Raw genomic sequence first — 25084 nt, forward strand, 5'->3', positions numbered from 1 at the left:
GTCTGACTCTGTGCGACCCCATAGACGGCAGCCTACGAGGCTCCCCCATCCTTGGGATTCTCCCGGCAAGACACTGGAGTGGGTTGCCATGTCCTTCTCCAATGCATGAACATGAAAAGTGAAAGTGAAGTCGCTCAGTCGTGTCCGACCCTTAGCAATGCCATGGATTACAGCCTACTAGGCTCCTCCATCCATGGGATTTTCCAGGCAAGAGTACTGGAGTGGGGTTCCGTTGCCTTCTCTGCTTCATTAGGGTGGACAACATTAAAAACTTTGGCTAGCTAACTAATTATTAGTGTCAAGGATTTTTATTTTTGATATTAAAAAAAGCAAAATTCATTTCTGGGCCTCTCCTATTCATTCTTCAGTTTTTCTCATCACTCCTGAAGAAAATTCAGGAGTGTGAGTAACAGTCAGAGATAAAAAGGATTGGGATTGGATAATCTTTATCTGGGGAAGATCCCTTGGAGGAGGGCATGGCAATCCACTCCAGTACTCTTGCCTGGAGAAAACATGGACAGAGGAGCCTGGCAGGCTACAGTCCCTAGGCTTGCAAAGAGTTGGACATGACCGAAGTGACTTAGCACGCAATCTTTACATGTTCTCTCTGAACTTTAATTTTATAGACAGACACATTTCCTGGTGATTTAGATTTCCCTTCCCTTATATTTCCTTTCATTTTGATTTTTTGAAAGTCCTTTTTCTCCTTTCCTTTCCTCAGGAGTGTATCTTGATATTGTTCTTTGCCTTTGTGATCGGTGGCTGCATCTGCTTGCATGATTCCTTGCGTGAGGACAGCCAGGTCTTGGCTTATTCTTGACTTTCCTGCATGCAGAGCATTTTTGCTTCTTTTTCCACATACATAGAAGGAAAAGAGAGAAAATTACATGATTCTCTGACTGTGTGTCCAGGAAAGGCCCTGTGAGCTTGAAAGCCCTGGGTTTTTATTATCCAACCAGAAGGAGGTATTCATTTCTACTTGAATAGAGGCACACAGCTCTTTTTCAGACTGGAGCTGACTATTTTGCATGAAACAAAGAAGTTATACATTAGCATGGGGTAGCTGGCTTTTCTCAGTAGCTGTCTAACAATGACTAGAGACAATGGTTTAATTATAAGCTGCCACAGTTAAAAGACTCTTAACCCACATACAATATCTTATCACAATTTCACCATTCCTTTGGAAAGAGGTTTAAACTGGTTTGCAGAGCTAATGAAGAGCCTACTTTGTCTTTTCCATTTCCCTGCTGCTCCCAAAGCATCTCAAGCCTATTTCAGCCTCTGGTTTTGCCAAAGCTGTTCCCACAGTCTGGGGTGCCTTCCCTCCTTTCTTGTGCTTATCTATTATTTACTTCTCTTTCAAAGCTCTTTTCAGACACTTCCTCCTTTAAGAAGGTTTTTGTTTTTTTTCATCTTTACAATTTCAGTCCACTGAGTTCTACTGTCTATGGACATGCATTTCTAGTGCACATAATTTAATACAGATTATTCTTCAGTTGTATGAATTGGTGGTCTTATAGTTATTTATTTATTTCAGAAAAGAACTATTGGAGAGTAGATACCATATCTTACTCATTTTTGCATTTCAGTCCCTAACACAGCTCCTGGCAGTGCAAAATTCTGTTGAATGAGTGATTGAATGTTAGGCATATGGCAGGGACTCAGTAAATAATTATTGGTTGATTGATAAGAGGCCTTTTTAGGAAATGCTACATAACTTCATCGGCAGCATCACCATTTTAATGCTGGTTTGTACTGTCTGCAGAAGTTTAGTTAGAAACTACCTACCCTCACGTCTTCTTCCGGCACTGACTCCTTTTCTCTCCTTCCAGTAAGTTGGACAGCAAAGGGGTAGATGACCTAAAAGACAAGAAGATAGGGAGGATTAAGAAGGATAAACAGACCATTGGAAAATCTTTTAAAATATATCTTGGTTATGATTTGTATTTAGCTCCACAGGTTGGGAATTATTTTACATTAAATGAATACATTAAAAATGTGGGGCAAATAATGAATGATTGCAAGGTCTTGTTTACACGTAAAGCCACTGAACACAGTGCTTATTTCTAAGGATGGCAGGGTGAAGTGAGGCTCCCTTCTTCCGCTGGAGGGAGGCACACTTCACCCAAAGGGAAGGTTTCACCTAGATGTCATCCACAGAGTCAAGATTCAGGACTGTGTTTATGAAGAGAACTTGAATTAGCGTCTTAGTGTGTTTTCTCTGTGCCCAATTCTTGTTTCCCCTCTCTCCAGGGTTACTCCAAGGCAGCCACTGTGATCAGCACAGGGAGGAAGGAGAGCCACTCCTTGGGCTCCTACCTCCATCCTCTTAAGGAGGAGCCTTCTGACAAGGAAAGAGCCTTCCAGACTGAGGATCTAGCTGGATCTTTGCTCAAGTTTTTTCTCTCCAGGTTGTTGAGGTGAAATATAATGCTGCTGCTGCTGCCAAGTCACTTCAGTTGTGTCTGACTTTGCACGACCCCATAGATGGCAGCCCACCAGGCTCCACTGTCCCTGGTATTCTCCAGGCAAGAACGCTGGAGTGGGTTGCCATTTCCTTCTCCAATGCATGCATGCATGCTAAGTTGCTTCAGTTGTGTCCGCCTCTGTGTGATCTTATGGACAGCAGCCCGCCAGGCTTCTCTGTCCACGGGACTCTCCAGGCAAGAATACTGGAGTGGGTTGCCATTTCCTTCTCCAAAATATAATAAGTCAACTCTTTTCCAAGGAACAAGCAAAGAATGATTTCACTTAACTGTTAAAACTCTGTAATATTACTGTAGGGAGGGGGTCCCATCCAGGGCCTGAGAGTGGGCTCTTGTCCAACCGTCTTTCTATGTAAGGACTGGAATTCAGGGACCCTTTAGGGGAGAAACAGGTAGGTCCAATAACAGATATTAGAACTGATGTCAATACAGAAAATGGACGCTTACATAATTAGCTGGAAAAAAAAATATGAGCACATGTAGCCACATATCTCCATGGGTTGGTGGACCAGTTGATATATTGGTTACAAATGCATAGATGGCTGATTGGCTGAATGAATGAATGAATGAATATTTCATACCAAGGGAATTTGGATTAGTTGGTTTGTGGTGTGAACAAAGCTAGATACTATATACACCTTATGTCTGTAATTAACTTTCTAGTACTGAAGGCCTTAAACCCTTTACATGAGCAATGTGAAGTTTCTGAGATTTCTAAAATAGTGTGACTTGTAAGTACCTAATGGAATGTTAGAGAAAGCTAAAGGATAAGCACTGCAGGAGGTGAGTTGGGCACTAACATAGAAGTCTGCAGTGTGGTGTAATAATAAAATGGGAAGGAACATTAATTTACCATTTATAATCCCTATTGCTCTATAAAAAGGGTATATCCTAAGAATGTTGTTTGTTGAGCAGCATGTGGGAATTAAAGCCTGGAGACGCTGGGAAAGGACTAAATTCCTTTTTTAAGACAGATGCTGGTGGCATCATAAAGGGACAGGTAGGGAGGCACCCAGAGGCTGAGAATGCTGGAACCAGTGGGCAGAGGGATGGGAAGTATTGTTCCTAAAGAGTACATTTTTATCTTCGTACATTTTTGAACTTTATATAAATGGCATCAAATTGTGTATATTCTTTTCTGACTGCAATATTATGTTCCTGACAGTCATCCATTTTAAAATGTGTGACTATCATTCATTCTTTTCGTGGCTATATACTATCCTATTATATAACATTGCTTTATCCTTTACTTTGTGGAGAGACATTTGAATTGTTTCCAGTTTCTTCCCCCAGTTTCTAGAAGTGTGCTGTGAGTGTTTTTGGACAACTCTCTTGGACACACATGTAAGAATTTCTCCAGGGTACCTGCTGGGTTTGGTGGTTTTAGTAGGTTATGGGTTATGCAGATCTTCAGCTTCTTTAGATAATATGAAATTGTATCAATTTATTTATTTTTGAAGTTTTAAAAACTTTTATATGCAAAGCGCTGGTATTGTTTCTGCATAAGGTAGCTGTGCTGGATGATCCATTTAAAGAAGTTCAGTTAGTCCAACTTAATGAAGCCGATGTCTTTCGTGTACTGGCGGAAACTCTAGGGACACATATTGAGGCCTGTTTCTGGATCAGACCATGCCGGTTTGAGCAGACCTGGCAAGAGTGAGAACCCTGGCCGAATTGTCTCAGATGGCTCCAGTAGAGCTGCTGGTGATCCATGTTATTCTCTTGGCTTCAACAAGGCTGAAATTGTACCAATTTATAATCTCACCAGCAATTTATGAGAGGTGACATCTTAATAATAATAATGTTTTGCAATTCATGAGTGTATTTCTCCTTTTATTATTAAAGCCTTTAATTTTTTCTCAGTGGTTTTATTGTTTTCAGGCTTGCATATTCAAGTCTTAAAAATCTTTTGTTAATTTACCCCTTCAAGTATTTCATATGTTTTGGTGTTGTTGTAAATTTTTTTTTAATTCAACTTCTAATTGTTTATTGCTAGCATATAAGGTAGTATCATAGGCTTCTCTATAAGGGCTTCCCAGGTAGCTCAGTGGTAAAGAATCCGCCTGCAATGCAGGAGACATGGGTTAGATTCCTGACTGGCAAAGATTCAGTGGGGTCCTGAGAGTCACATAGGACTTAGTGACTAAACCACCATGACCATATGATTCCCCACAAAAATCTGGTATTCTACAACCTTACTACATTTATTCATTAATTCTAGGAACATTTTGGGGTAGATTCCTTAGGATTTTCTACATAGATGATTATGTCATTTGCAAACAAAGACCATTTTACTTTCTCTCAACCCTCCCTCCCTCGTGTGTTTTTTTTTTCCTTTTTATTGAGGTATAATTGACAATATTGCAAGGTATTTAAAGTGTACAGAGGTGATGATTTGATAGATGTGTATACTGTTAAAGGATCCCCCCCCCAGAGTTAATTAACATATTCATCACCTTATATATTTACCTTTTTATTGGATGAAAACATGTAAGTTCTACACTCTTCAGTCAGTTCAGTTCAGTTCAGTCGCTCAGTCGTGTCCGACTCTTTGCGACCCCATGAATCGCAGCACGCCAGGCCTCCCTGTCCATCACCAACTCCCGGAGTTCACTCAGGTTCATGTCCATCGAGTCAGTGATGCCATCCAGCCATCTCATCCTCTGTCGTCCCCTTCTCCTCTTGCCCCCAATCCCTCCCAGCATCAGAGTCTCTTCCAATGAGTCAACTCTTCGCATGAGGTGGCCAAAGTAATGGAGTTCTACACTCTTAGCAACTTTCAATTACACAGTATAGTGTTATCAATTATATTCACCCCATTATATTAGATCCTCATACTTTATTCATCTTATAATTGAAAGTTTGTAGACTTTTAGCATGGAGAAGGCAATGGCACCCCACTCCAGTATTCTTGCCTGGAAAATCCCATGGACAGAGGAGCCTGGTGGGCTGCAGTCCATGGGGTCGCTGAGGGTCAGACACGACTGAGCGACTTCACTTTCACTTTTCACTTTCATGCATTGGAGAAGGAAATGGCAACCCACTCCAGTGTTCTTGCCTGGAGAATCCCAGGGACAGGAGAGCCTGGTGGGCTGCCGTCTATGGGGTCACACACAGTCCGACACGACTGAAGTAACTTAGCAGCAGCCTTAGCCTTTTAGCAACCTCTCCCTATTTTCTCCACCTCAGCCCCTGGCAACCACTTTTCTACTATCTGTTTTTATTAGTTCAACCTTTTTTTTTTTTTTTTTAAGATTCCACATGTAAGTGATACAATGTAGTGTTTGTCTTTGTCTGGCTTATTTTACTTGACATAATGGCCTCCAGGTTCATCCATGTTGTCAAAAATGTCAGGATAAAGGCTGAATAATAGCCCGTTGTTTATATATGCCACATTTCCTTTATTCATTCATCTGTTAGTGGACACGTAGGTTGTCTCCATACCTTGGCTGTTGTGAGTATGCTACAGTGAACGTGGGAGTGCAGATACTTTTGAAACAACGATTTTTGTTTCCTTTGGTTCTGTATCTGGAAGTGGGATTGCAGAATCTTATGCTAGTTCTATTTCTTGAGGAATCACTGTACTGTTTTCTGTGTGATAGTACTGGTTTACATTCCCACCAACAGTACACAAGAGTTCTCTTTTCTCCGCATCTTTGAGAGCATTTGTTATCTCTTTTCTTTATAGTGAGAGGCATCCTAATAGGTGTGAAGTGATACCACATTGTCTTTTGATTTGCATTTCCTTGATAATTAATCACGTGAATCACCTTTTCAGGTGCCTGTTGGCCATTTGTGTGTCTTCTTTGGAAAAATGTCTATTCAGGCCCTTTGCCCATTTAAATTGGATTGTTTATCTTTTTTGCTATTGATTTATGACTTCTTTGTATATTTTGAATATTAACCCCTTATCAGGCATGTGGAATCTTTAGTTGTGACATGTGAACCAGGGTTTGAACCTGGGTCCCCTCCACTGGAAGCACGTTTTAGCCCCTGGACCACCAGGGAAGTTCCGTTTTGGTAGTTTGTCTTTTCAGAAATTTATACATTTTATCTAAGTTGTTAAAAACATTACCATAAGTTGTTCATAATGTTCCATTATTACTTTTTAATGCCTAAGGAATCCATAGTGGTGTCTACTCACTTGTTCCCCTTATTGGTAATTTGTGTCTTCTGTCCTTTTCCCCCAACACCCTCTCAACCCCAAGTCCAGATGAGCAACTGTTCTTCCACAAGTTCCTGTAAGTATCTCAGAATTGAGATTTGCTTGGCTTCACTGGTCTGATTTTAGTGATATGGCCATTCCTGAGCCAATAGCCATGGTCATGCTCTAACTGGTTGGGGATGATGTCATGCCATGTCAGTTACATGAACTGAGAGGGGAGAGGGGCTTTATTAAGGTCAGGGACCTACTACTTTAAGAATGGGAAATAGATTTCAGGCAGATAGTTCAGTCCAGTTCAGTTCAGTTGCTCAGTTGTGTCCGACTCTTTGCGACCCCATGAACCACAGTACGCCAGGCCTCCCTGTCCATCACCAACTCCCGGAGCCTACTCAAACTCATGTTCCTTGAGTCGGTGATGCCATCCAACCATCTCATCCTCTGTCGGCCCCTTCTCCTCCCGCCTTCAATCTTTACCAGCATCAGGGTCTTTTCCAGTGAGTTACTTCTTCAAATCAGGTGGCCAAAGTATTGGAGTTTCAGCTTCAGCATCATTCCTTCCAAAGAAATCCCAGGACTGATCTCCTTTAGGATGGACTGGTTGGATCTCCTTGCAGTCCAAGGGACTCTCAAGAGTCTTCTCCAACACCACAGTTCAAAAGCATCAGTTCTTCTATGCTCAGCTTTCTTTATAGTCCAACTCTCACATCCATACATGACTACTGTTTTTTTTCCTTAAACATAAAGAAGTCTAAAAATTTATATAGCCAAGTTTATAAATTTATGTTTATAGTTCTATTGAAAAAACTCTCTACACATCTTTTTTAAAAAATATATATATATATTTATTTGGTGTGCTGGGTCTTAGCTATGGCACTTGGGATCTTTCATCTTTGTTGCCACTTGAAGGATCTTTAGTTGCGGTATGCAAGCTCTCTTTTTTTAAGTTTTTGGCTGTGCTGGGTCTTTGTTGCTGTGTGCAGGCTTTCTCTGGTTTAGGTGAGCAGAGGCTACTCTCTTTGTTGCTGTGCCCAGGCTTTTCACTGTGGTGTCTTCTCTTATTGCTAAGCACAGGCTGTAGGGCGTTGGGCTCAACAGTTGTGGTGTGCAGGGTCTAGTTGCCCTATGGCATGTGGGATTTTACCAGACCAGGGGTCAAACCCATGTTCCCTGCATTGGCAGACAGTATCTTAACCACTGGCCCAGCAGGGAAGTCCCCTATGCATCTTTAATGAGATAATTTTTATCCAAACTTTTTTTTTCGTGGTTTATATCTATTTACTTAATTATCCTGAATTTATTTCTGTTTAAGATATGAGATTCGGAAGAGACAATGGCACCCCACTCCAGTATTCCTGCCTGGAAAATCCCATGGATGGAGGAGCCTGGAAGGCTGCAGTCCATGGGGTTGCTGAGGGTCGGACACGACTGAGCGACTTCACTTTCACTTTTCACTTTCATGCATTGGAGAAGGAAATGGCAACCCACTCCAGTGTTCTTGCCTGGAGAATCCCAGGGACGGGGGAGCCTGGTGGGCTGCCGTCTGTGGGGTCACACAGAGTCGGACACGACTGAAGTGACTTAGCAGTAGCAGCAAGATATGAGATGAGGATCTAACAACTTTTTCTGCAAGGTTCTAGGTAATCCCTTCATTTATCTTCATTTATGCAGCTTATTCCTTCAGTAAAATATAGTACCCGACACTTAACATAGCACTTTATCAGGCCCTGAGCTAAGCATTCTGACATACATTAATAATATTTATAAGGATTCTATGAGGTAGATATATTATTATCTCCATATATATATATGTTGTTGTTCAGTTGCCAAATTGTGTCTGACTCTTCGTTACCCCATGATTGCAGCATGCCAGGCCTCACTATCCCCCACCATCTCCCGGAGCTTGCCCAAGTTCATGTCCATTGGACTGGTAATGCCATTCAACCATCTCATCTTCTGTTGCCCTCTTCTCCTTCTGCCTTCAATATATATGATGCAAGAAGTATTGCTTATTTAAGCTCAAATGGCTAATAGGTGGGAATCTAAACCTAGGTGGTGGACTTCTAGTAGCTGTTGTCAGCTTCTCTTGCTGTATTACCTCCCCAAGTCCTTGATGTTCACAGCATGCCTTTGCAGCTAGAAATTGTCTGCTGTACCCATGCATATTTTTATTCCCACCAGTTAGCTTGTACCAAGAATCAGTTGTTTCCAAACCTTGATTTGATAATTGGACTTGTTACTATAATGACATTTTTAACTAAATAAAGATAAACCAATGAAATATGAGTATAAAAACAAAGCTATTTCTGCGAAAACAAAATTGAGTCTTTGTGAGAGATTCCATAAAGTCAGATAATGAAAAAAATTGTTGATTGAGGTGTGGGCAAGGACTGTGAAGACTGGCAACAGACAAACAAAATGCAAAAATTCTAGAATTCTGTTCACAGATGGTTTCTCTGGCATCTTTACAATTTTTGTATCACTGAAGCAAATCCTGAAATTTCATATTGTGAATGTGGTTTAAGCAAAAAAGACTACAACAATCATCATATTCATACTCAAAGAAAAGAATAGTTATAGGTTAGTGAATACATGTTTCTAGCTTTAATTTGAGATAAATATTTAAGGCATGTATCACTTTTTTTTTCCATTTGATTTTTTTAATATTTTATTTTATTTTTTAACTTTACAATATTGTATTGATTTTGCCATATATCAACATGAATTCACCACAGGTATACGTGTGTTCCCCATCCTGAACCCTCCCAGTACCATCCCTCTGGGTCGTCCCAGTGCACCAGCCCCAAGTATCCAGTATCGTGCATCGAACCTGGACTGGCGACTCGTTTCATATATGATATTATACATGTTTCAATGCCATTCTCCCAAATGATCCCACCCTCTCCCTCTCCCACAGAGTCCAAAAGACTGTTCTATACATCAGTGTCTCTTTTGCTGTCTCATATACAGGGTTATTGTTACCATCTTTCTAAATTCCATATATATGCATTAGTATACTGTATTGGTGTTTTTCTTTCTGGCTTACTTCACTCTGTATAATAGCCTCCAGTTTCATCCACCTCATTAGAATTGATTCAAATGCATTCTTTTTAATGGCTGAGTAATACTCCATTGTGTATATGTACCACAGCTTTCTTCTCCATTCATCTGCTGGTGGACATCTAGGTTGCTTCCATGTCCTGGCTATTATAAACAGTGCTGCGATGAACATTAGGGTACACGTGTCTCTTTCCCTTCTGGTTTCCTCAGTGTGTATGCCCAGCAGTGGGATTGCTGGATCATAAGGCAGTTCTATTTCCAGGTTTTTAAGGAATCTCCACACTGTTCTCCATAGTGGCTGTACTAGTTTGCATTCCCACCAACAGCGTAAGAGGGTTCCCTTTTCTCCACACCATCTCTAGCATTTTTTGCTTGTAGACTTTTGGATTGCAGCCATTCTGACTGGTGTGAAATGGTACCTCATAGTGGTTTTGATTTGCATTTTTCTGGTAATGAGTGATGTTGAGCATCTTTTCATGTGTTTGTTAGCCATCTGTATGTCTTCTTTGGAGAAATGTCTATTTAGTTCTTTGGCCCATTTTTTGATTGGGTCATTTATTTTTCTGGAATTGAGCTGTAGGAGTTGCTTGTATATTTTCGAGATTAGTTGTTTGTCAGTTGCTTCATTTGCTATTATTTTCTCCCATTCTGAAGGCTGTCTTTTCACCTTGCTTATAGTTCCCTTTGTTGTGCAGAAGCTTTTAAGTTTAATTAGGTCCCATTTGTTTATTTTTGCTTTTATTTCCAATATTCTGGGAGGTGGGTCATAGAGGATCCTGCTGTGATGTATGTCGGAGAGTGTTTTGCCTATGTTTTCCTCTAGGAGTTTTATAGTTTCTGGTCTTAGGTTTAGATCTTTAATCCATTTTGAGTTTATTTTTGTGTATGGTGTTAGAAAGTGTTCTAGTTTCATTCTTTTACAAGTGGTTGACCGGTTTTCCCAGCACCACTTGTTAAAGAGATTGTCTTTAATCCATCATATATTCTTACCTCCTTTGTCAAAAATAAGGTGCCCCTAGGTGTGTGAATTTATCTCTGGGCTTTCTATTTTGTTCCATTGATCTATATTTCTGTCTTTGTGCTAGTACCATACTGTCTTGATGACTGTGGCTTTGTAGTAGAGCCTGAAGTCAGGCAGGTTGATTCCTCCAGTTCCATTCTTCTTTCTCAAGATCGCTTTGGCTATTCGAGGTTTTTTGTATTTCCATACAAATTGTGAGATTATTTGTTCTAGCTCTGTGAAGAATACCGTTGGTAGCTTGATAGGGATTGCATTGAATCTATAAATTACTTTGGGCAGTATACTCATTTTCACTATATTGATTCTTCTAATCCATGAACATGGTATATTTCTCCATCTATTAGTGTCCTCTTTGATTTCTTTCACCAGTATTTTATAGTTTTATATATCTAGGTCTTTAGTTTCTTTAGGTAGATATATTCCTAAGTATTTTATTCTTTTCGTTGCAATGGTGAATGGAATTGTTTCCTTAATTTCTCTTTCTATTTTCTCATTATTAGTGTATAGGAATGCAAGGGATTTCTGTGTGTTGATTTTATATCCTGCAACTTTTCTATATTCATTGATTAGTTCTAGTAATTTTCTGGTGGATTCTTTAGGGTTTTCTATGTAGAGGATCATGTCATCTGCAAACAGTGAGAGTTTTACTTCTTCTTTTCCAATTTGGATTCCTTTTATTTCTTTTTCTGCTCTGATTGCTGTGGCCAAAACTTCCAAAACTATGTTGAACAGCAATGGTGAAAGTGGGCACCCTTGTCTTGTTCCTGACTTTAGAGGAAATGCTTTCAATTTTTCACCATTGAGGATTATGTTCGCTGTGGGTTTGTCATATATAGCTTTTATTATGTTGAGGTATGTTCCTTCTATTCCTGCTTTCTGGAGACTTTTTATCATAAATGGATGTTGAATTTTGTCAAAGGCTTTCTCTTCATCTATTGAGATAGTCATATGGTTTTTATTTTTCAATTTGTTAATGTGGTGTATTACATTGATTGATTTGTGGATATTGAAGAATCCTTGCATCCCTGGGATAAAGCCCACTTGGTCATGGTGTATGATCTTTTTAATGTGTTGTTGGATTCTGATTGCTAGAATTTTGTTAAGGATTTTTGCATCTATGTCCAACAGTGATATTGGCCTGTAGTTTTCTTTTTTGGTGGGATCTTTGTCAGGTTTTGGTATTAGGGTGATGGTGGCCTCATAGAATGAGTTTGGAAGTTTACCTTCCTCTGCAATTTTCTGGAAGAGTTTGAGTAGGATAGGTGTTAGCTCTTCTCTTAATTTTTGGTAGAATTCAGCTGTGAAGCCATCTGGACCTGGGCTTTTGTTTGCTGGAAGATTTCTGATTACAGTTTCATGTATCACTTTTAAATTGATCTTCTGCTCTAACCTTTCCCCAGTAATGTACTAGACCCCAATCTTTTTTAAAGACAACAGTCTTCTATTGTGGTTAGCCAATAGTCTTGGCATTATTTATCCACTGGACTCTCTCTTTTTTATAGATTAGAAAGTCTACTTTGTTTTATTGTTATTATTTTCTTGGCCTCCCCATGTGGCTTGCTGGATTTTGGTTTTCTTTCCTACCCAGGGATCAAATTCATGCCTCCTGCAATGGAAGCTTGTAGTCCTAACCAGTGGACCACCAGGGAATTTCCTAGAAAGTCTACCCTAATCATCTATTAGATCTTTATGTCTAATCTGCATCATTTTTCTAGACTATCCAATTCCACTGTTCTATTTGTTTGTTCTTAAGTTAGTGTTTTAATACCTGACGCTTTTTTTGTTCAATATTTCTTGGCTATTCCACCTCATTAATTTTTCTGGACACATACTAATTCTGAAGTTTACAATAAATATATTCTCATTGAGAATATCTTCATTGGTTTTTAAAGGTTTTAGTGAAGAAGGTATGTTAAATTGTAATTTGAAATGAGGCCGGATTAAGAAACTCAGGGCAGTCCAGTTGTTAAGGACTCTGCATTTTCACTGCTGAGGGCCTGCATTCAACCCCTAGTCAAGGAGCTAGGTAAGATTCCACAAGCCATGTGGCATGGGCAAACAAAATGAAACATACAAACAAACATGACAGCAGGACTTCCCTTGTAGTCCAGTGGTTAAGAATCTGCCTGCCAATGCAGGGAATATGGATTCTACCCCTGGTCCGGGAAGATTTCACATGCCACTGGGCAACTAAGCCTATGGACTTTAACTACTGAGCCCAGACACCTTAGAGCTCTGCAATAGGAGAAGCCACCATAACGAGAGGTCTGACCACCACAACTAGAGTAGCTCCTGCTTAGTGCAACTGGAGAAAGCCTGTGTGCAGCAGCGAAGACCTAGTGCAACCAAAACCAAAACCAAAACCTGACAACAAAGAAACCAAAAAAACCACTGAGATACATTCTAGGATCAGAAAGACATACCAGACACAGTTGTGGTACACTGAGTTTTTTGTACTCTCTGACAAGATTGCATGAGCCAGTAAGAAACCACTGTAGATTATAGCATTTGCTAAGAAATTGGCTGAGAGGAAATGGTTCATGGAAATCGGGAAGCAGCAGTATTTGGAGAGGTTCAGGAAAGGAGCCAACTTTCTCCACCCTCTCAGATCCAGCTCCTGTTTATGAGAGGAGCTTGTTAATTTGCTTGTAAAACACCTGCTTCACTGGTTTGTTCCTCAGGGTGTAGATGAAGGGATTGAACACTGGGGTCACCACGGTGTTGAGCAAGGCCACCACCTTGTTCCTGTCCTCCCCCTGGCCGCTCTTGCCTGACCGGACATACATGAAGATGCAGCTGCCATAGAAGAGAGAGACAACAGTGATGTGGGAGGAACAGGTTGAGAAGGCTTTCCACCTCTCCTTGGCTGCGGGGAGGCGCAGGATGGTGTGGAGGATGTGGCCATAGCAGGCAGCCATCATGGACAGAGTGCCCAGGAGGCTGACGTTGGCCAGGATGAAACCTAGAAGCTCGATCAGACTTGTGTCTGCACATACGAGTTCCAGGAGTGGAAAGCTGTCACAGAAGAAATGATCAATGATATTGGGACCACAGAATGGCTGCTGAAATGTGAGGAAAGTTGGAATGATGATGATAAAGAATCCTGTGACCCATGAAGAAAGAACTAACTGGACACAGACCCTTTTGCTCATGATGGTGACATAACGCAAGGGGTTACATATGGCCACATACCTGTCAAAGGACATCACTGCCAGTAGGAAGAACTCTGTGGTGCCCAGGAAGAAATAGAGGAAACACTGTAGGAAACAGCCTTCCAGGGAGATGGTCCTGTTTCCAGTCAGGATGTTGGTCAGCATCTTGGGGAAGATGACCGAGGTGAACCAGATCTCTAGGACGGCAAAGTTGCGGAGGAAGTAGTACATGGGCGTGTGGAGGCGCCTGTCCATGAGGGTGAGGACCACGATGAGGAGGTTCCCCAGTAGAGTGAGCAGGTAGGTCAGGAGGAGCCCCAGGAAGAGGAGCATCTGCAGCTCACAGGCCTCTGAGAGCCCCAGCAGGATGAACTCGGTGACAGTGGTGTGGTTCCCCGTGGCTCCTCTGGCCTCTGCTGGGAATGCCCAATCAGCGGTGTGCTGCATCAAGAGTCGTGATGTTCTGGGGATCTGAGGACACTTGGAACTGAAAGGAAAGAGGGATTTTGAGCTGAAGGAATCCTTTATTTCTTCAACTTGCAGGTCCCTTTGCCTCCCTCGTCGGGCCAGTTGTCCAGGTCCCTCACTGAGTTAGCATCAAGTCACATACTTCGATTCAATTGTCTGGTATTCTTTGGGGAAAGTTTTGCCTTTACCAATTCTTTTTCCATTTTTCTTGTGTCTGTTAGGAATTGTTTGTTCCTTTAAATCTTGATCAGACGATGGGTTTTTCCCCCCCATATTTGTCCAAATGTTTTAAGTGGTCTCTCAAATAAAGTAAAATATTTTCTCTGCAAATCCTGTATCCATTGGTCACAGGCCTTTATCAAAAACACTAATGGAAAATTTCCTCTAGAACTTGTTACAGAGGCATTTGAGTTAGACTTCGTGTTTGTACCTGAGCTCCATCATTTACTAACTTGTCTGGGGCCAGTTCTCTAATTTCACCAAACTCTGCTTCTTCAGTGGGAATAAAACATGTATTTGAAAATTAGGCATCACGGTTACTTCTTTGTGATAAATTCCTAAGTAATTGTAATGAAGAATAATAATGATAAATGCTCATATTTAGAATCGTACATTGGTTCAATTTCAATTTTAGAGAATATGTCTTTGTTTTGAATAATTTTTTTCTAGTTCTTACATTATGTAGCAGTGTCTTAACCAACTTCCCTGGTGGCTCAGACGGTAAAGCATCTGCCTACAATGCAGGAGACCTGGGTTTGATCCCTGGGTTGGGAAGATCCCCTGGAGAAGGAAATGGCAACTCACTCCAGCATTCTTGCCTAGAAAATCCTGCGGATGGAGGAGCCTAGTACGCTACAGTGCATGGGATCACAAAGAGTTGGACATGACTGAGTGGCTTCACTCACTTAGAGATCTGGAGAAAGAAGTAGGCATTCTTGCCATCGGTTGTCCTTTATAGAAATAACAGGTAAAGGCAAGCTTCTGTGAAGAAGAGCTGACTCTTTCTGAGACAGGAGCAGAAACTAATGTGATAAGCCTGCCTCAGAGAAATGATAACACAGTTCAGTATAGCTGTGTAAAATATGTATTTATATGGAGAAGAATTGGATGAGAACACAGGAAAATGAGCATAATTGCCATAATAGGATGGGAGGATGGCAGGTGATTTTTCTTCTGTCTCTTTATTATTTTTATTATCGCTTATAAAGTAACTTAAATTCAAAATCAGAAAAGAAGCCAGCACAATGAGTCCATATGGACTAAGAGTTGGGTAAAAATTTCGAGAGAGACAAAGGGGAAATAAATGGCTGTCCGTGAATAGAGTGAAGGAAAGCCATAATGATTCTGTGAGCCATCAGCTGTTCTTGATCAGGATACTGAGAACGATGCAAAAAGTCAGAGAAGTGAGCTCTGCCACAGCCCGCCAGTGGACACCTGAAAACAGATGTCAGGCTTCCAGCCAGAGCATCCAGGGGAATCAGGGTCCACTTCCCCACACCAAAAATTGCACCAACGTAGATTACCTCAGTAGATGCTAGGTGAAATGCTCAGTTGTCTTCCAGGCAGTTCTCATGATGGGGAGACTCCTGGTTTTCACAGGAAACTCCCAACTCTGCAGTGTTGCCTGAGGAGTACACTTCTTGGGGGCTCACCAGAGATACGAAGTGAAGGACACTCCAGAGCTGAAACATGGTCTGCAGGTCATGGAACAAGCAGGTCCTATTCTCTTGTACACAGTACACGCATGTGTCTGCAAATATCCATATTTTCCAACAGCCAATCTCTCTTAAGAAATATTCTCTGACTCTCACCATCCACATATTCTCAGTTGTCCTCAGAAAGTAACAATCTCTGGATATTCCCCAGAACTTCACCAGTTTCTCAGGAAGCTTCTATTTTTCTGATCCATCACCATGTCACGGACCACTTTCCTGGGGAAATGGATATGAAAACCTATCTAATTATTCTTCCATCCCTCATATAGTAAAGCAGAGACAGACATAATTAGATGCTGATTAGTTTAACTCATCTTCAGTTGGGCTTAAGAAGTTTCTGGCCCTTCCAGGAGTATGGTGTCCATAGAGAGTTCTGGGGTAAAATAATCGTGGCAGACTCTGTCTTGGACTGCCTGGGATTCTGTTTAGTCTCCTTAGAAGCTCAGAGATACAGAAGGTGCAGAGCTCAAACTTAACCAATCTAGAGATTCATGTTATTCTCTTACTGGTTGGAGCTCTGCTTCCCTGGAGATTCATTATCGTCAGAGGTAATAGGACATAAGAAGGTCCCTTACCTCTTACTTTGTTCAATTTTGGGATTTAAAGTTTACTTTGTTTTGACTGAGAAGCTGCGAAAACTCTAATGAATTTTAACTGTAACAAAGAAACACAGTTAATAAAAAGTTCATTTAAAAACACAGTTAATTCAAAAAGTTTTGTGATGTGCTTTTGTGTGATAAGTATGGCTCTAGATGCCACAGATAGGCAGTATCTTGTGGGGAAGACAGAGATGAAATAATCAGATAAATATTAATTACTATTGTGATAGCATCTGAAAAAGAGCTCAGAGGATATCCTGAATCAGACTGAAGGATGATGAAAGGTATTCCTGATCGAGTTACATAAAGTTGTTGTTGTTCAGTCGCCAGTCGTGTCTGACTCTTTGTGATCCATGGACTGCAGCACCCAGGCTTGCATGTCCTTCACCAACCCCTCCGCCCCAGTTTGTTCAAACTCAAGTCCATTGAGTCGATGATGCCATCCAACCATTTCATCCTTTGTTGTCCCCTTCTCCTCTTGCCTTCAATCTTTCCTAGTACCAAGGTCTTTTCCAATGAGTCAACTCTTTGCATCAGGTGGCCAGAGTATTGGAGCTTCAGCTTCAGCATCAGTCCTTCCAATGATAATTCAGGGTTGATTTCCTTGCTGTCCAAGGGACTCTCAAGAGTTTTCTCCAGCACTACAGTTTGAAAGCATCAGTTCTTTGGTGCTCAGCCTTCCTTATGATCCAACTCTCACATCTGTACATGACTACTGCAAAAACCATAGCTTTGACTCTATGGATCTTTGTGGGCAAAGTGATGTCTCTGCTTTTTAATACGTTGTCTAGATTTGTCATAGCTTTTCTTCTAAGCAGCAAGCGTCTTTTAATTTCATGGCTGCAGTCACCATCCGCAGTGATTTTTTAGTCCAAGAAAATAGTCTGTCACTGTTTTCTTTGTTCCCCCATCTATTTGCCATGAAGTGATGCGACTGGATGCCATGATCTTTGTTTTTTGAATGTTGCATTTTAAGCCAGCCTTTTCACTCTCCTCTTTCACTTTCATCAAGAGGCTGTGAAGTTCCTCTTTGCTTTCTGCCATAAGGGTGGTGTCACCTGCATATCTGTGGTTCTTGATATTTCTCCTGGCAATCTTGATTCCAGCTTTTCCTTCATCAGCCTGGCATTTCTCATGATATACTGTGCATAAAAGTTAAATAAGCAGGGTGACAATATACACTCTTCATGTACTTCTTTCCCAATTTTTAACCAATCCGTTGTTCCATGTCCAGTTCTAACTATTGCTTCTTGACTTATATACAGGTTTCTCAGGAGGCATGTAAGGTGTTGTGGTATTTCCATCTCTATCAATTTGAGACCTTAAGAATAAATTGGAGTGTGTGTGGAGGTGTAGGACCTTTAATTAATTAATCATTCATTCAATAAATGTTTCTTGAGTACCTACTTACCTACTGTGTACTAGACTCTATACTGTGTACTGAAGATGACTATGAGTGGTGAACAAAACAGAGATGGTGTCCAGTCCCCGTTGAGCGTCCTCTCTATTATGTGAATCTTTGTAAAAGGATATTGAAATTGTGTTTGTCTTGGTCCTTGGGCCATTCAAGCTATAACTACTTTGTAATCCCACTTTCTTTGGTCACCAAACTATTCTGTGGACTGGAGAAAACTGGCTCATGTAACATGACTGTCAGAAATGGTATGAGTAGGAGCCAATGATATGTTGGAAAAGGCAAATGAATGACAGGCTTTCAGTTCTCTCAGTGCATGAGTGGGTTAATCTGACTAGGGTTATCTTTCCTGAGAGTCTGGCTATCCTTAATGTAGTCAGATGGCTACCAACTCACTTTCTAAACACCTGGTCACCTCATATAAACTGCATGTGTAGTCACCTTATTCCTGATAAAGAGTCATGACTAATCAATAACTTATAAGAAGTAGGCTCATGTGACTGGATAGCTGAGGTTAAGAAGTGTGCGTGGCACACACTGGTGGCGTCTGCTGAGATGTGCTTGTAGAAACTGTGTAGCTCGTCTGGTTGACCAGAACTTTCATAATTTTCAGTTAGACATGATATAGCCTATGTCCTTGGTGTCACAGATCGATTTGACATAGTGCCTGTGATAGCTTCTAAGGTGGCCCCGATGACCCATCTCCTGATATTCCTGTCCATGTGTTATCCCCTCCCCTTGTGTGTGGCTGTACCTAGTGATAGTCTTCTAACGAATGGAATACAGTGAAAGGGATGAGATGTCATTTTTGAGAATGTTACAAAGAGACTGTGGTTCCATCTTGCATGTCCTTTCTTGCTCTCTTACTTGCTCTGAAGGAAGCCATATTATTAGCTGTCCAGTAGAGAAGCCCACATGGCAAGGGACTCATGTCTCCAGCCAATAGACAGCAAGGATTTAATGACAATGAACAGCCATCGTAGTGAACATGGGAGCAGATCCTCCCTTAGACAAGCATTCGGCCTGTACCTTGGTTACAGCCTTATGAGATCTCTGGAGCCAGAGGCTAATACAGTTCTCATTGAGAGTCTGGTCTTTATTCCGTAGGTGTCCTGATGGAGCACTCAATGCATTGTTGTTGTTCATTCACCAGTCATGTCTGACTCTGTGATCCATGGACTACAGCACCCAGGGTTCCCTGTCCCTCACTATCTCCCAGAGTTTGCTCAAACTCATGTCCATTGAGTTGATGCCATCTAACCATCTCATTGTCTGCCGTTCACTTCTCCTCATGTCCTCAATCTTTTCTAGCATCCAGGTCTTTTCCAATGACTCAGCTCTTTGCATCAGGTGACCCAAGTATTGAAATTCCAGCTTCAGAATGAGTCCTTCCAGGACTGGTATTCAGGATTGATTTCCTTTAGGATTGACTGGTTTGATCTTTCTGTCCAAGAGACTCTCAAGAGTTTTCTCCAGCACTACAATTTGAAAGCATCAGTTCTTCAGCTCTCAGCCTTCTTTATGATCCAACTCTCACATCTGTATATGACTACTACAAAAACCATAGCTTTGACTGGATGGATCTTTGTGGGCAAATTGATGTCTTTGCTTTTTAGTATGTTTAGATTTGTCATAGCTTTTCTTCCAAGGAGTAAGTTTCTTTTAATTTTATGGCTGCAGTCACCATTTGCAGTCACTGTTTCCATTCCCCCCATGCCCATACATTTGCCAGTAAGTAATGGGACCAAATGCCATGATCTTGTATTTTGAATGTTGAGGTTTTTTTTTTAATGTTTAATATTTATTTATTTATTTTTGGGTCTCTGTTACTGTTTGGGCTTTTTAGTAGTTGCAGCAAGCAGGGGCTGTGGTGCATAGGCTTCTTACTGAAGTGGCTTCTCTTGTTGGGGAATATGCATGAGAATGTTACAAAGAGACTGTGGTTCTATCTTGCAAGAGACTCTTGGTCTCTCGGGCTTCAGTAACTGTGGGACACGGGCCCAGTGGCTCTGCAGCATGTGGGATCTTCCTGCACCAGGGACTGAACCCATGTCTGCTGCATTGACAGGCAGCTTCTTTATCACTGAGCCACTAGGGAAGCCCGAATGTTGAGTTTTAAGCCAGCTTTTTTACTGTCCTCTTTCATCTTCATCAAGAGGTTCTTTAAATCCTCTTCACTTTCTGCCATAAGGGTGGTGTCATCTGCATATCTGAAGGTGTTGATATTTCTCCTGGCAATCTTTATTCCAATTTGCTTCATCCAGCCTCACATGTCACATGATGTACAGTGCATAGATGATACTTTGTGTATGAGGTGTGAATGTTGCTCTTTGTGTCCGACTATTTGCAATCTCATGGACTTTACAGTCCATGGAATTCTCCAGGCCAGAATACTGGAGTGAGAAGCCATTCCCTTCTCCAGGGGATCTTCCCAACCCAGGGACTGAACCCAGGTCTGCTGTGTTGCAGGAGGATTCTTGACCATCTGAGCGACCAGGAAAGCCTGAAAAAGTATTGTCGAATCAGATTAGAATGCATGTCAAGTATGGCAGTACCAGTCTCTCCAAGGAATACAACTTACTTTACTTCCCTGGTTGTTCCATGTCAAATATGTCAAGGCTGTATATTGTCACCATGCTTATTTAGTTTATATTCAGAGTACATCATATGAAACGCTGGGCTGGAAGAAGCACAAGCTGGAATCAAGATTGCTGGGAGAAGTATCAGTATCCTCAGATATGCAGATGACATTACCCTTATGGCAGAAAGTGAAGAGGAACTTAAGAGCCTCTTGATGAAAGTGAAATAGGAGAGTGAAAAAGCTGGCTTAAAACTCAACATCTGAAACACAAAGATGATGGCATCCAGTCCCATCACTTCATGGCAAATAGGTAGGGAAACAATGGATACAGTGACAGAGTTTATGTTCTTGGGCTCCAAAATCACTGCAGATGGTGACTGCAGCCATGAAACTGAAAGACACTTGCTCTTGAAAGAAAACTTTTGACAAACCTAGGCAACGTATTAAAAAGCAGAGACATTATTTGGCAACAAAGGTCCATAGAGTCAAAGCTTTGGTTTTTGCAGTAGTCATGTATGGATGTGAGAGTCGGACCATAAGGAAAGCTGAGCACTGAAGAATTGATGCTTTTGAACTGTGGTGTTGGAGAAGACTCTTCAGAGTCCCTTGCACTGCAAAGTGATCAAACCAGGCAATCCTAAAGGAAATCAATCCTGAATATTCATTAGAAAGACTAATGCTGAAGTTGAAGCTCCAATATTTTGGCCACTTGATACAAAGAACTAACTCATTAGACAATACCCTAATGCTGGGCGAGATTGAAGGCAGGAGGAGAATAGGATGACAGAGGATGAGATGGTTGGATGGTATCACCGACTCTATGAACATGAGTTTGAGCAAGCTCTGGGAGTTGGTGATGGACAGGGAAGCCTGGCATGCTGCAGTCCATGGAGGTTGCAAAGAGTCGGACATGACTGAACTAATTAACTGACTATTCCATGTCCAGTTCTAACTGTTACTTCTTGACTTGCATACAGGATTCTCAGAAGGTAGATAAGGTGATCTGGTATTCCCATCTCTTTAAGACTTTTCCATAGTTTGTGATCCACACAGTCAAAGGCTTTTACGTAGGCAATGAAGCAGAAATAGATGTTTTTCTAGAATTCTCTTGCTTTTTCTATGATCAAACAGGTGTTGGCAATTTGATCTCTGGTTCCTCTGCTTTTTCTAAATCCAGATAGTACATCTGGAATTTCTAGTTCACATATGGTTGAAGCCGAGCTTAAAGGATTTTGAGCATTACCTTGGTAGCATGTGAAATGAGTGCAATTCTGTGGTAGTTTGAACATTCTTTACCATTGCCCTTCTTTGGGATTGGATTAGGTGTCTAAAATATTTTACCATCAAAAGAGTTATTATTTTACCTTGAGTTATCTTGACCATTAGTACAAGGGCTTCCCTGGTGGCTCAGTTCAGTTCAGTTCAGTTCAGTCACTCAGTTGTGTCCGACTGTTTGCAACCCCATGAACCGCAGAATGCCCGGCCTCCTTGTCCATCACCAACTCCTGGAGTTTACCCCAACTTGTGTCCATTGAGTCGGTGATGCCATCCAACCATCTCGTCCTCTGTCATCCCCTTCTCCTCCTGCCCTCAATCTTTCCCAGCATCAGGGTATTTTCAAATAAGTCAGCTCTTCGCATGAGGTGGCCAAAGTATTGGAGTTTCAGCTTCAACATCAGTCCTTCCAATGAACACCCAGGACAGATCTCCTTTAGGATGGACTGGTTGGATCTCCTTTCAGTCCAAGGTACTCTCAAGAGTCTTTTTCAACACCACAGTTCAAAAGCATCAATTGTTGTGCACTCAGCTTTCTTCACCGTCCAACTCTCACATCCATACATGACCACTGGAAAAACCATAACCTTGACTAGATGGTGGCTCAGGGGTAAGGAATCCTCTTGGCAATATTGGAGATGTGAGATCAGTCCCTTAGTCTGGAAGATTCCTGGGAGAAGGAAATGGCAACTGATTCCAGTATTCTTGACTGGGAAATCCCATGGAGAGGAGGAGCCTGGTGGGGTAGGGTACTTGGGGTCGGAAAACAGCTGGACAAGACTTAGGGACTAAACAGCAACAATGACCATTAATATGGTTGAGCATCTTTTCACTTCTCTTGGTCCTTTGAGTTTACTTTACTGTCAGTGTCTATGTATATACTTATCTCAATTATCTGTTGGGTTATTTATCTTTGCATATTATAGAAAATAATTCTTTATTTGTAATTTACATTCTTCCATCTACATCCTTCCTGAAAATTCATTTAAACCTCTTCATGAAGTTATTTCTTCCTTGAGCTTGTATGAAATTCAGAACAGTGGTGCAAAGTTTCTGGGCATGTGTATAATTTTATAATTTTTACTTTTTTAAATATAAATTTATTTATCTTAATTGGAGGCTAATTACTTTATAATATTGTATTGGTTTTGCCATACATCAACATGAATCTGCCACGGGTGTACACGTGTTCCCCATCCTGAACCCCCCTCTCACCTCCCTCCCCATCCCATCCCTCTGGGTCATCCCAGTGTGCCAGTCCTGAGCATCCTGTATCATGCATCGAACCTGGACTGGCAATTCGTTTCACATATATTATACATGTTTCAATGCCATTCTCCCAAATCATCCCACCATTGCCCTTTCCCACAGAGTCCAAAAGACTGTTCTATACATCTGTGTCTCTTGCTGTCTCCCATACAGAGTTATCGTTATCATCTTTCTAAATTCCATGTATATGTGTTAGTATACTGTATTGGTGTTTTTCTTTCTGGCTTACTTCACTCTGTATAATAGGCTCCAGTTTCATCCACCTCATTAGAATTGATTCAAATGCATTCTTTTTAATGGCTGAGTAATACTCCATTGTGTATATGTACCACAGCTTTCTTCTCCATTCATCTGCTGGTGGACATCTAGGTTGCTTCCATGTCCTGGCTATTATAAGCAGTGCTGCGATGATGGGCATATGTATACTTTTAGAAGTCCTTCATTCACCATTTGTTCAAAGAATGGGATTATTAATTGTCTGGTCCTATGTAATTGTTAAAGTTTTGAACTTCATTTAAAGTAAATTGTATTTCTATCGATGCATAAGTCCTGTTTCAGGCAGGAAATCTTCAGAGAGAAAGGGTGTGTTGTTTTGGCTTCCTCTGTGTTAACTATGCAAGGCCACCTCCCCCTCACCTGAGTTTGCTAACCCTGTCCTCCTCCAGAGGTATGGGCATGGGATTGGTGTGGCAGGTAGGGATGGATTTCCTAGAGGAAGGGGAAGGTTATATGGACAAAGATGGTAGTGGTGGTGGTAAGAAATGGTGGATTAGTACATATTTTGAATGTATAATCCCCAGAATTTGCTGATGGATTGACTGAGAAATAAGAGAAAGGGAGGAAGTCAAAGTAATGCAGTTTTGTTTTTGACCTGGAATCTGTACTTTTCTTATTGGGCAAAATACATAATAATATAAAATTTCTCATTTTAACCATTCTAAAGTGTACTGTTTGGTGGTGTCAAGTACATTCACATTGTTGTGAGATCATCACCATTATCCATGTCCAGAACTTTTTCATCATCCCAAGCTGAAATTTTATATTCATCAAATAATAACGCTCCATTCCTACCCACACTTCCTGGTAACCCCCATTCTACATTCTGTCTGTATGATTTTTTTTTGCTCACTCTATACCTCATATTGTGGAATCTGACTGTATTTGTCCTCTTATGTCTTGCTTATTTCACTTAGCATATGTCTTCAAGTTTCCTACATGTTGTAGCATTTAATTTATCAGAATTCCATCTCTTTTTAAGGCAGAATACTATTCCAATGTATGTACGTACCACATTTTGTTTATCCATTCATTTGTCCATGGACATTTGAGTTGTTTTTACCTTTTTGGCTGTTGTGAATAGTGCTGCTATGAACACAGATGTAAAAATATGTGTTCAAGTCCTTACTGTCAATTCTTTTGGGTTTATATCTAGAAGTGAGATTGCTGGATGATACACTAAATCTATGTTTACATTATTTAGGAAGTGCCATAATGTTTTCCACAGTGGCTGAATCATTTTATACTCTCATCAGCAATGCACCAGAATTCTAATCTATCCATATGCTTGCCAAAACTTGGTATAATCTGTTCAAGAAAATTTTAAAAAATAATATCCATCTTATGGCTATAAAATAATATTTCATTGTGATTTTAATTTGCATTTCCCTAATGACTATGCCAAAGCCTTTGACTGTGTGGATGACAATAAACTGGAAAATTCTGAAAGAGATGGGAATACCAGACCACCTGACCTGCCTCTTGAGAAACCTATATACAGGTCAGGAAGCAACAGTTAGAACTGGACATGGAACAACAGACTGGTTCCAAATAGGAAAAGGAGTACATCAAGGCTGTATATTGTCACCCTGTTTATTTAACTTAT

At 40.9% G+C, this 25084-nt stretch overlaps 1 protein-coding gene and 1 pseudogene across 1 annotated transcript; both read right to left on the reverse strand.

Annotated features, from left to right (window-relative positions):
- Nucleotides 1-4029: 4029 nt before the first annotated feature.
- On the reverse strand, nt 4030-4208 carry LOC109564583 (small ribosomal subunit protein uS14-like; annotated as a pseudogene).
- A 9142-nt stretch (nt 4209-13350) lies between these two features.
- On the reverse strand, nt 13351-14423 carry LOC109564205 (olfactory receptor 6E1-like). The gene has a single exon (XM_019967749.2). The coding sequence runs from the start codon at nt 14326-14328 to the stop codon at nt 13351-13353; it is 978 nt and encodes a 325-aa protein (XP_019823308.2). The 5' UTR covers nt 14329-14423.
- Nucleotides 14424-25084: the final 10661 nt, after the last annotated feature.

The sequence above is a fragment of the Bos indicus genome, chromosome 10 (assembly GCF_029378745.1).
Source record: "Bos indicus isolate NIAB-ARS_2022 breed Sahiwal x Tharparkar chromosome 10, NIAB-ARS_B.indTharparkar_mat_pri_1.0, whole genome shotgun sequence".
Lineage (NCBI taxonomy): Eukaryota > Metazoa > Chordata > Mammalia > Artiodactyla > Bovidae > Bos > Bos indicus.